At 36.6% G+C, this 11,848-nt stretch overlaps 1 protein-coding gene across 1 annotated transcript; it reads right to left on the bottom strand.

Moving 5' to 3' along the window:
* Positions 1-1,099: 1,099 nt before the first annotated feature.
* Positions 1,100-8,771, bottom strand: LOC117924720 (cleavage stimulation factor subunit 77-like). Its single transcript, XM_034843441.1, has 4 exons — positions 8,691-8,771; positions 2,682-2,834; positions 1,300-1,366; positions 1,100-1,215 (listed from the first exon to the last, which is right to left on the bottom strand). The coding sequence occupies exons 1-4, from the start codon at positions 8,697-8,699 to the stop codon at positions 1,100-1,102; spliced, it is 345 nt and encodes a 114-aa protein (XP_034699332.1). The 5' UTR covers positions 8,700-8,771.
* Between the last annotated feature and the right edge of the window lie 3,077 nt (positions 8,772-11,848).

The following is an 11,848-nucleotide window of genomic DNA, read 5'->3' on the forward strand; positions in this document are numbered from 1 at the left end:
AAAATAATTGTATAAACATGTAGAATGATTACAAATAAAACAATAGACATAACAATTATTTTTATAATATATTTAAAAATATTAAAAATAGGATAAAAACATTTTACGTTTTCAAACAAATTTTTGTTCTACAAAACATCATAAAACGGTTTTCAAAAATTGTTTTTAAAAACTATTTTTCAGAATTATTTTCGAAAACAGTTACCAAAGAGACCCATAGTTTTACACAATATACTTTTAAAAAAAAAAACATATCCTACAATCGTATCAAAACATCTTCTATTGAATGGGTATGTCTCCTTTCCATTTGTAAAATAAGACTGTATCTTAACATTAACTAGGGCCTAACAGAGGGAACAACACAGGTACCTTGAAAGTATCCATGGAGCAACCATGAATCAAAATAAAAGAAAAAGAAAAAAATAAAACCATGGTTGATCCCATGGTTCTAAAGTTCAGAATGAATTATCAAGTTTGAATTTTCAAACAAATATTCTAGACCAGTAGACATTTTGTACTTCTATTGAAAATTTTCAGATTTCAAAATGAAGAAATCCTAAGCTATCTGTCTAGGTAATTCAACAATTTTCAGATTCATATTATCTGGAGTCAAATTAGTAACATTTAATTAACTTAGAAATTTTCCAGTTTCCTAATTTTATTTTATTTTTTAATTTCAATTCTATTATTTGGGATGATGTAGATTCCTAGGGGACCAGCTAAGAATTCTAGTAGGTTAATTAGAGTCTTAATAGGCCTTCAATAAGGCTTTTCACACCAAGAGAATACTGAGGCAAATGATACTATTTTTTTCTTTGCATTTTTGCTTGTGATGACGAGACTGCACCACTAATCCTCTAGGTGAGATTCCTAGAAGGCCATCGTGAAAGACTTTGCTTCAGTCCTTCTCTATTTTGTCTTTTTCCTGTTTTTACATCTTTTTTCCTTGTTTCCACTGCCATTATTAGTGGTTCCCCCTCCTTAAATCCCGAACTAGCCAAGTCTGAGCCTCTACCTTGTTTGGTAATAGGCAACCCCCTTGACCTTGTCTTACACCATGAACTAAAGTTGAGGACAAAACTAAGAAAATAATCATTAACTAAAGTTGCATACTAGGCTTTTGCCTTGGGTCGTAGACCACCATCTGAGAAGTATCTGGATAGAAGACCTTTGTAGCTGGATTGGAGTTGGTTGTAAAACCTGAGGCACTCTTTTCTACACCTAAAGAGGACTTCATAAAGGTAATTAAATAGAAAGTGTAACCAGATATCAGTTCAAACGATGAGCACTTAATTGTACCTGTGGAACCTACTCCTTTGAGAATAGCTGATTTCTCAACCTTCTTATTAATATTTTTTGCAAGCCACTGAAAAATTTGAATCCAGATTAATCAGAAGGTCAAGAGGTTAGGCAATGAGATGGATAAGGAGGAACATGAATGATAATGATATGACAGTGAGGAGATCTAGAAGAGAAACTCCCTCTTTAGTTTTCATGTTAACAGAAAGAGGTTCATGAATAGCACCAATAACTTCTGGGGTGCAACCATGAAGGTGATAATAAGTACAAAAATTGCAGCCTATAAAGTCAGGATTATGGAATATAAGGTATATGTCTAGATCACATTACAATCACATTGTTTATTGTAAACTTAATTTACATATTTAAATAGAATAATGAAATAAAGCAAAACAAGATTAAGTAAACCAACATTCACACACTTCTGTTTTCATCCTTATCAGCAGAAAGTCAAAAGCAGAAAACTATAAAGAAAGTAATAGTCAATCAGTTGCAAAGAAAGATATACATTGTGACCCTAAATCCTACAAGCTTAAGTTTCTAGGAAAATTGGCATTTCAACGTGGTATCAAAGCCTCATTTGGTGGGAGGTCATGTGTTTGAATCTCACCACTGCATGTTTATTTTCCCAATTTATTAAGCCCAATTGTAAGACCAAAAAAGAGAGGCTACACAAGAGGAAGAGTGTTGAAAATGCCCCAATTAATTAAGCCCAAAAAGTGGGGCTACACATAAGGGAGGGTGTTGGAGAGAATGATATACATTGTGAACCCAAATCCTACCAAGCTTAACCTTTTAGGAAAATTAATAGTTCAACACCATCCATTTCAAAAATCACCATACATAGACCATGAATGATGCGAATGCTGTTCTTTACAAAATAAAAAGTATATAGTATGAGTTATATATGGTTGCATCATGCTGCACAAGGATAGTAACTAGAACCAAATGAGCAAAACAAGCAGAGAAATCTGATCCATGGGAAAAAAAAATAGAGGGATGAGGAGTGTAATTATAAGAAACATAAACCATGATACTTAACTGCATGAAAATTCAAGAGATTGTGTGTGCATGTGTGCGTGTTTGTGCATCAGATGTCTACAAGTACGTTCCAGCACAAACTTTATACGGGTAGCTTTCAGCTTTCACTAAAACGCATGGTGATAGAAGAATGAAGTGGCTCTCAGTACGATAATTTCGATAATTTAGTCATCCAAGTGGCAAAAAATCAAAGAATGGCAGATAATGAACAATATGAGAGTCATCTCTCAAAATTTGTTTTAGAGATATTAAAAACTTCAGTAATGCATGCCTAGAAATGAAAAATAATCACCATGACAGGCATATGAATAACAAAACAATTTAAACAAATATGAAGGTACCTCTTGTCGGGCCAAGTGATCCAAATCCCTTGAGGAGCATGGCCAAAGATCCATAAAACTATACCGTGATACCACATCTTGCAATGAACTTTCTAATGTTGTTGTGCCATCTTCACCTGTTCTAGAAAGAGCTTCTTTACGTCTTTGCTCAACCTATCTCAACATTACAATAGTCAGAGCACAAATCTTATGGAGTGAATAAGAAAATATTATAAGATAAACAACTAAGAGTTAATCATTTTAATAATTAGGCAATTACTTGGGCTAAGACAGCTATTAATTCAATCCTGAGAATCCTATAATTAACCGAATGCATTTTGTATTCATAGATGTTTGAAATTCCAACTTGCTTAATATCCAACAACAATGAAGTCACTGACAAGTTCACATGTTGCCACCTAGACATTTAGTCACTGAATTAACCTACATTCATGTAGGACAACCTACATTCAAGGGTAGATAAATTTTATGGTAGAGAAAATTATAAGATAAGAAATAGAGAGAAAGAAGAAACAATGAAGAAAAGATGGAAAACCTTATAATCTCACTAAGGCCTTCTAGGAGTCTCACCTAAAAGAAAATCAATGGAGTCTCACTATTGAGGGTTGCAACCTTGCAATGAAAGAAAATATAATAATATTCATATCAATTCATCCCTTTGATTTACATTAATTAGCCTATTTATAGGCTTCTTTAAGAAATCCAAAGTCTACTAGGACTCTAATAACCTATTATGAATCCAATCCCCATTCTTATAGATCTTTTTCTCCCCTCTTGAGTCCTGCTGCCCCCACTCTTCCCAGTTCAGACATTCAGTCCCTGAATTCTTTGGAAAACCGAGAGAACTCAAAATTTTTTTTCAAAAAAGATGACGATGGTACTATGGGTCAAATTAGTGTTGGTTTCCCTAACCTCGGTTTGGTGGTGAACCAGACTGATTATCCTAGCCAGGTGACCGACAGTGTTAGCCCAGTGATGCCTAATACAAATCCATCTCCCAATCAGGCTACAGTCAGTCCGGGTGTTTGTGCGGGTTCCCCATCAGGTGAGTTTCAAATAGAAGGAATTTCTCCTAGAAAAATGGCAAAAGTGCGCGATGTCTTAAAGACTCTGGATATAAAAGTATATTCCAGGAGGAAAAGCAGATGTACCAAAGGTTTGTGAGATGAGCTGGAGCTGGTTTGGAGGATTAGGGTCCGTGTGTTTAATCCATGAAGATAATCAGTTGGAATACCAGGGGGTTGGGTTCAAGGAAAAAGAGATGGGTAGTTAAAGACTTTTTGAGATTGGAAAAACCGGATATAGTGATGATTCAGGAAACAAAAAAGGCAGAGTGTGACAGGAGGTTTGTGGGCAGTGTGTGGACAGCCAGAAATAAGGAATGGGCAGTCCTTCCGGCATGTGGGGCTTCGGGGGGGATTTTGGTTATGTGGGACTCTAAAAAGTTGCACAACGAGGAGGTGGTATTAGGTTCCTTTTCAGTCTCAGTCAAGTTTGCAGTGGATGGAAGCGAACAGTTTTGGTTATCAGCCGTCTATGGCCCAAATAGCACAGCTCTTAGGAAGGATTTTTGGGTGGAGCTTTCAGACATTTATGGACTTTCTTACCCATGTTGGTGCGTGGGTGGAGATTTCAATGTCATAAGGAGATGTTCAGAAAAATTGGGCGGTGCTAGATTGACCCCAAGCATGAAGGACTTGGATGACTTTATAAGAGAAAACGAGCTAATTGATCCTCCTTTAAGGAGTGCTTCATTCACTTGGTCAAACATGCAAGAGAATCCCGTTTGCAAGAGATTAGACCGTTTTCTCTACTCAAATGAGTGGGAACAATTATTCCCGCAAAGTCTCCAAGAAGTTCTTCCGAGATGGACGTCGGATCATTGGCCGATTGTCTTGGAAACCAACCCGTTCAAGTGGGGTCCAACACCATTCAGGTTTGAGAATATGTGGTTACATCATCCAAGTTTTAAGGAGAGCTTCGGAAGATGGTGGAAGGAGTTTCAAGGAGATGGGTGGGAAGGTCACAAGTTCATGAGGAAACTCCAATTCCTTAAGGCCAAATTGAAAGAGTGGAATAAGAATTCTTTTGGTGACCTAATTGAAAGGAAAAAAAGCATTTTGTTAGATATAGCTAACTTTGACTCCATGGAGCAAGAAGGGGGTCTTCCCCCTGAACTTTTAATCCATAGAGCCGTAAGGAAAGGGGAGTTAAAGGAGTTGATCTTGAGGGAAGAAATTCATTGGAGACAAAAAGTTAGGGTGAAATGGGTTAAGGAAGGGATTGTAATTCAAAATTTTTCCATAAAGTGGCTAATGGCAGGAGAAATAGGAAATTTATCAAGGTGTTGGAGAATGAAAGAGGCTTGGTGATGGATAATTCAGAGAGCATCAAAGAGGAGATCTTAAGGTATTTTGAAAAGCTCTATGCTAGTCCTTCTAAAGAATCTTGGAGAGTTGAAGGCTTAGATTGGTCTCCTATATCTAGAGAGAGTGCGTCTAGGTTGGAATCCCCTTTTACTGAAGAAGAGATCTATAAGGCCATTTTTCAGATGGATAGGGATAAAGCACCGAGGCCTGATGGTTTTACTATTGCAATGTTTCAAGATTGTTGGGATGTGATTAAGGAGGACTTAGTGAAAGTGTTTGATGAGTTTCACAAGAGCGGGGTAATTAATCAGAGCACTAATGTGTCCTTCATAGTTCTGCTACCTAAAAAAAGTATAGCAAAGAAGATATCAGACTATAGACCCATTAGCTTGATCACAAGTCTTTACAAGATTATAGCCAAAGTGTTAGCAGGGCGTTTAAGAGGGATACTTCATGAAACCATCCATTCCACTCAAGGAGCTTTTGTTCAAGGGAGACAAATTTTGGACACAGTCCTCATAGCCAATGAGATAGTGGATGAGAAAAAACGATCAAGGGAGGAAGGAGTTGTCTTTAAAATTGACTTTGAAAAGGCTTATGACCGTGTGAGTTGGGATTTTTTGGACCATGTGATGGAGGAAAAGGGGTTCAATCCTAGATGGAGGAAATGGATAAGAGGTTGTCTGTCATCGGTGTCTTTTGCAATTCTAGTGAATGGAAACGCTAAAGGGTGGGTTAAGGCATCTAGAGGTTTAAGACAAGGAGACCCTTTATCCCCTTTTTTGTTCACCATAGTAGCAGATGTTTTGAGCAGGATGTTATTGAGAGCAGAGGAAAGAAATGCTCTAGAGGGTTTCAGGGTGGGTAGGAACAGAACAAGGGTGTCCCATTTACAATTTGCAGATGACACCATTTTCTTCTCTAGTACTCGAGAAGAGGACTTGCTAACTCTCAAGAGCGTTTTGCTAGTGTTTGGGCATATTTCTGGGCTGAAGGTTAACCTTGACAAAAGTAATATTTATGGCATCAACCTTGGTCAGGATCATCTTCATAGGTTGGCCAAGCTGCTTGATTGCAAGGCATCTGGGTGGCCCATACTCTACCTGGGTCTTCCTCTGGGTGGGAATCCTAAGTCGGGTAGTTTCTGGGATCCTGTAATTGAGAGGATCTCGAGCAGATTAGATGGGTGGCAAAAGGCATATTTATCGTTTGGAGGTAGGATAACTCTCATTCAATCTTGTCTCACTCATATGCCTTGTTACTTCCTTTCATTGTTTAAGATTCCCGCCTCCGTGGCAGTAAGAATTGAGAGGTTGCAAAGAGACTTTTTATGGTCCGGGGTTGGGGAAGGAAAAAGAGATCATCTAGTCAGTTGGGATGTAGTGTGTAATCCGAAGGCGAAAGGGGGTTTGGGTCTCGGAAGGATTTCCTTGCGGAATTCCGCTCTCTTAGGGAAATGGTTGTGGAGGTATCCCAGGGAGGGTTCAGCGCTGTGGCATCAGGTCATTTTAAGCATTTATGGATCACATTCTAATGGTTGGGAGGCCAACACTGTTGTTAGATGGTCACATCGTTGTCCTTGGAAGGCTATTGCACAAGTTTTCCAAGATTTTTCCAAGTTTACTCGGTTCTTGGTAGGAGATGGGGAAAGAATTCGATTCTGGGAAGACTTGTGATGGGGGGATCAACCTATGGGGGTCCGTTATCCAAGACTACTTAGAGTAGTAATGGATAAAAATATTCCTATTTCTTCAATTCTCGGATCCACTCGACCCTTCTCTTGGAACTTTAACTTCCGCCGTAACCTTTCCGATTCCGAGATAGAAGATTTAGAGAGTCTCATGCGGTCTCTCGATCTTATACACTTATCACCTTCGGTTCCAGATAAGAGATCTTGGTCTTTATCTTCTTCAGGACTTTTCACAGTCAAATCTTTCTTTCTTGCCTTATCCCAAAGATCTGGTTTGCCTTCAGATTTCCCTTCCAAATTAGTCTGGAATTCTCAAGTCCCCTTTAAAATCAAGTCCTTTGTCTGGTTAGTGGCTCACAAGAAGGTAAATACTAATGACATGCTACAGTTGAGAAGACCCTACAAAGCACTTAGTCCCGACATTTGTATGTTGTGCATGAAGCAGGGAGAAACAGTAGATCATCTTTTTCTTCATTGCCCTCTGACGATGGGGTTGTGGTACAGACTATTTCAGTTAACAAAGATAGATTGGGTCCCTCCTAGGAGCATCCGCGACATGCTTTCTACCAATTTTAATGGGTTTGGATCTTCTAAGAGAGGGATTGTATTATGGCAAGCTGCGTGCATCGCTTTATTATGGGTGGTGTGGCGGGAAAGAAATGCAAGGATCTTTGAGGATAAAACAAGGAATTCAGAGAACCTTTGGGACATGATTCACTTCCTTGCTTCTCTATGGGCTTTTTGTTCTAAGGTTTTTAAGGGGATTCCCCTTAATGTGATACTCCTTGATTGGTTAGCGGCGTGCAACTCCATTGGGGTGGCCTAATTCATAGCAGTTGCCTGTATCTACCTTGTATTTTCTCGCTTTTGTTTCATTGTAGATTTGTTTTTCTTTGATGGGAGGATTCCTCATCCTTCTCTTGTACTTTCCTTTTTATCAATATATGCCTTTGTCGTTTCCAATAAAAAAAAAAAGAAAAAAAAAAGAAAAGCTTGTGATAAATAAAATCACTAGAAGAAATGGAATTATTTGTTTTCTAATTAATAAGTAGTAAATACATTTTCCCGTTAGGGTGCTAGTTGGTTAGGGCGAATGTCGGATGTGTGGTAGAAGTGCACGGTCCAGGTTTCGATTCCTAACGTTGGTTGAATGCCTTGGATTACCTGGTGCTGGTTTTGGCAAGCACAGTCAGCACCCCAAGGTTTGGGTCCCCATGGAGAGTTTGAATAGCTCAACCATGGAAGGTTCCTCGCTTATCAAATAATAATAATAATTAGCCAATACTCTTCTATATACTTTCCACATAAAAGCTATCTCAAGTTTGTGGGAAGGGATTAAGGTGTAGACAAAGGAGGTTCCTAGTTAAATTCAAAACATAGATTAAAAAAATAAAAGAAGAATATTTTATGGCATTAAGTCAGCCAGCTCCATGCATATTGAGGCCTAGGATGAAGCCCCTTGTATATTGAGAGCTGATTTTAAGACATTTTGTAAAATTATCAAGAGCTGATTCGTATCTCTGTCTCTTGGGTTCTATGATTAGAAAATCCTGTTACAAATTGTTTAGCAAAGCAAAAGGCTAGGTAATTGGTATCTTGTAGGGCATTAATTGATCAGATAAATATTTCAATAGCCTTTTTAATTTATATCAATGGATTTGTTTTTTCTAATCCAAATAATAGCAGTAAGAAGAGGCAAGCATAAGATGGTAACTACATGTCATTGTTGATGACAATACAAAAAGTTGATTGGAAGGAAAATAAATGCAGAGAAACAGGAATCAAACCAGCCCACCCACCACCAACTAAAAAAAAAAAAAAAAAACAAAGGATGAAGGATAAGAAGAAACAAAGAAAGAAAGAAAGAAAAAGAGAGAGAGAGAGAGAGAGAGAGAGAGAGAGAATAAAGATCCAAATAAAAAACATGATAAAGACAAATTTCATTATTACCTTCAACATGCTAGCAAGATTTCCATAGGTTTCTTCAAATTGAGTAAATCGTTTCCAAACCTGCAAAAAGAAATAACATCAAAACCATTTTCTAAAATGTCAATAAGCAAAAACTTAAATTATATATAAAAACCTTGAATTTTAAAATCTTCGGGAGAGTGAAACAAGCTAGAAGCACAAAACTGTTACTGAGAACTGCCATAAAGGAAATTCTAACCAAACTTGAAGATTTATTTTCAAATTCATATATGAACAACACCATTGACCTATTGAAAATCCACCCTCCACCAGAGGGAAGCTTCAAGCTTAACTTTGTATTCCTTGAGTACAACATCATAAAGGGGTGATTATTAAGTCTCTGAAAGCCAAATAGGTTTTGTCTAGCCATTGAGACTAAGAGAGTGTTTGGTAAATTCACTTAATGACTTAATAGGTCTTCATAGCTCAATTTTAAGTAGACTAAGCATATATTTGGTAAAATAACTTAATAGCATGACTTAAAGCAAAAACAATTTTAAGAATTAAATCAAAATAATTAACTTCTTCGGAATTTCAAATCTCTTTTCCCCAATTTGCCCACATACCTCTTTTACATCCATGACTCATTTTTTTATAGTAACTATTTTGTAACTATATTATATAATTTTAAGCTTCTATGATACTTTTAATATGGATGCTTAAAAAACAAATTTATTACATAAAATTAATGAGAATAAATATTAGTTGAAATTAATTAGGGAAAATGTGTCAGCTTGATAATTTAAAATAAAAATAAAAATTAACTTTACTAAATAACCTTAGTATTTAAAGTAAAAATTTAGGTAGAAATTTTATGTTAACAACTTACGAATAGTTTAAGTAAGTCATTAAAAAATAAGCATTAAGTTGTACCAAATGCCCTCTAAGATTCTAGCTCTATTGGAGGACCTCAAAGAGGTAAAAAAGTTTTGACATCTTCCAACATTTTGATCAGGGGAAGATTCTTCAACTGTTCCACCTTAGGTGTCCTAGGGTAAAAGAAACCAAAGGAGAAGTGACTGTTGGATGAGGATTATTCTGGATCTCTCTAGAGACAGATTATTCTTTTGCTTGGAGGTTTAGGTTCACAAATCAAGATACCAATACGTTGACTGATAGAGGAGTTCCTCCATTGAGTTTAGAGCCAATTTTTCCCCTCCTTAACAGCTCTTGGTCCTTTTCCCTATAGTCTTTTCTTGTAAAGTCGTCTTTTACGAAAGATATCTCATCCTTTAGTTTTTCAATAAGAAACAAAAACTTTATTAGTGAAGAGAAGTACAAGAAAGAATAAGTGACCTTGAACTGAACAATATAATGTTACAAAAGAAATGGATAACACAAAAAGGCCCTAACAAGGAAACCTAAGAAAAATCCAGCTCATGGGCATAGCAAGGCCCCAATAAACTCCTGTATGCCAAAGATCCAGATTGAGCCAATTTATCTGCTACCTAGTAGACTGTTGTAGGAATCCAATTGAAAGAGTATCCCAAACCTTTATAGGGAAAAAAAAAAAAATTGAAATCCACTAACCCTCCAATCCCATTCATGCCTAGTCAATCCACCCATCTCATCCATGTATTTGATTTCTCTTATATTATAATAATAAAGTTTATGATAAGAAAGATTTTGATTATAATTCTAACTAATACTATTAAGTCCAAATCAAGGCAAAATAAAAGATAAAGACTGTACCTCCACAGATTCATCCGGTGGGAGAGAGCTTAAAGCACGGATATTTCTATCATCATTCAAACGAGATAAAAAATCCGCATATCTGCAACAGTTGATCAGGACATAATAAATGATATTTGGAGAAGTCATATTGTCTATAAAATTACATCCACATAAACAGAGCCCTTATAAGTGTTTGCTGGCTCCATTGCTCTTATGTATTTGGAATGCATGCGGACTAGACATATATTGACCTGGCCAGTAACATTACGTTCTGAATGTTCTGACTTCAGAATGTTGGACACTACAGGTCTAGTCAGAGACTGAGATCCATACAAGCATTGCATTACATGTATACAAGCATATTACAAGAATCAATAAAAATTCCATGTTAAATGCTAGAAGAGTCGAGAACACAACCATCACTAGGAACTCTGATATGCATAATTTCTAATTAAGGGAAGATCTTAACATACTCAAGAATATATCCAGGTTCATGCATAAATCTTTTCAACCTGTGAAAATATAAAATAATGATAATGAAAACTTCCAAAGAATTTAAAACTAAATATAACTCAATAGACTGTTTAAAAGTGGCTAATCAAAGTCAACTTATTTAGAGTAGTTTCAAATCTTAGGATTAGAGTGCAAATACAGGCATCAAAATTTTGGGACACCGATTAAGATGGAAAATAGAAAAATGGAAAAAATCAAACATAAATACCTTCTAATTATGACTTACCTGTCAATAGAAAATCCAATTAAGCAGATTCAACCACTTTTTGTTCAATAAAAGATACCAGTAAAGCATGAAAACCTGGCCTTTCATTTTTCCATTCATTTTATATAATATATAATACCATCTCCAACTGATCATGAAATAAAACTGTGACATAGTTACCTTTGGATCCTTGTCAAGACAAAAAGTCAATTTTGAAGACGATGCCTTCCTCCCCTGATCGTCTTCTCTCATCCACTATCTCATTCGCTATGAGAACCGCATCCAATATTTGTCTCCCTTGAACAAAAGCGCCTTGAGTAGAGTGGATGGTTTCATGTAGAACCCCTCTTAGACGCCCTAAGAGCACTTTGGCTATTATCTTGTAGAGTTTTGGCTTTCTTTGGTCTATGGTCCTAGCTCATCACACTTTAAAAAGGATTTTTGGTTGGAGCTTCAAGATCTTTCAGGCTTTAACTTTTCCAAAATGGTGTGTTGGTGGAGATTTTAATGTCATAAGAAGAATTTTAGAAAAATTAGGAGGTGCCAGGTTAACCTCAAGCATAAGGGATTTTGATGATCTTATAAAAGAATGCCAATTAATTGATTCACCTTTGAGGAATCCATCCTTCAAAGTGTCTAATTTGCAAGAAAACCCTGTTTGCAAAAGAAGATTCTTATTTTCTAGAGAATTGGAGAAAGGTTTCCCTCAATGCATCCAAGAAGCTCTCCCCAGATTGACGTCAGATCA

The sequence above is a fragment of the Vitis riparia genome, chromosome 11 (assembly GCF_004353265.1).
Source record: "Vitis riparia cultivar Riparia Gloire de Montpellier isolate 1030 chromosome 11, EGFV_Vit.rip_1.0, whole genome shotgun sequence".
In the NCBI taxonomy this organism is placed as follows: Eukaryota; Viridiplantae; Streptophyta; class Magnoliopsida; order Vitales; family Vitaceae; genus Vitis; species Vitis riparia.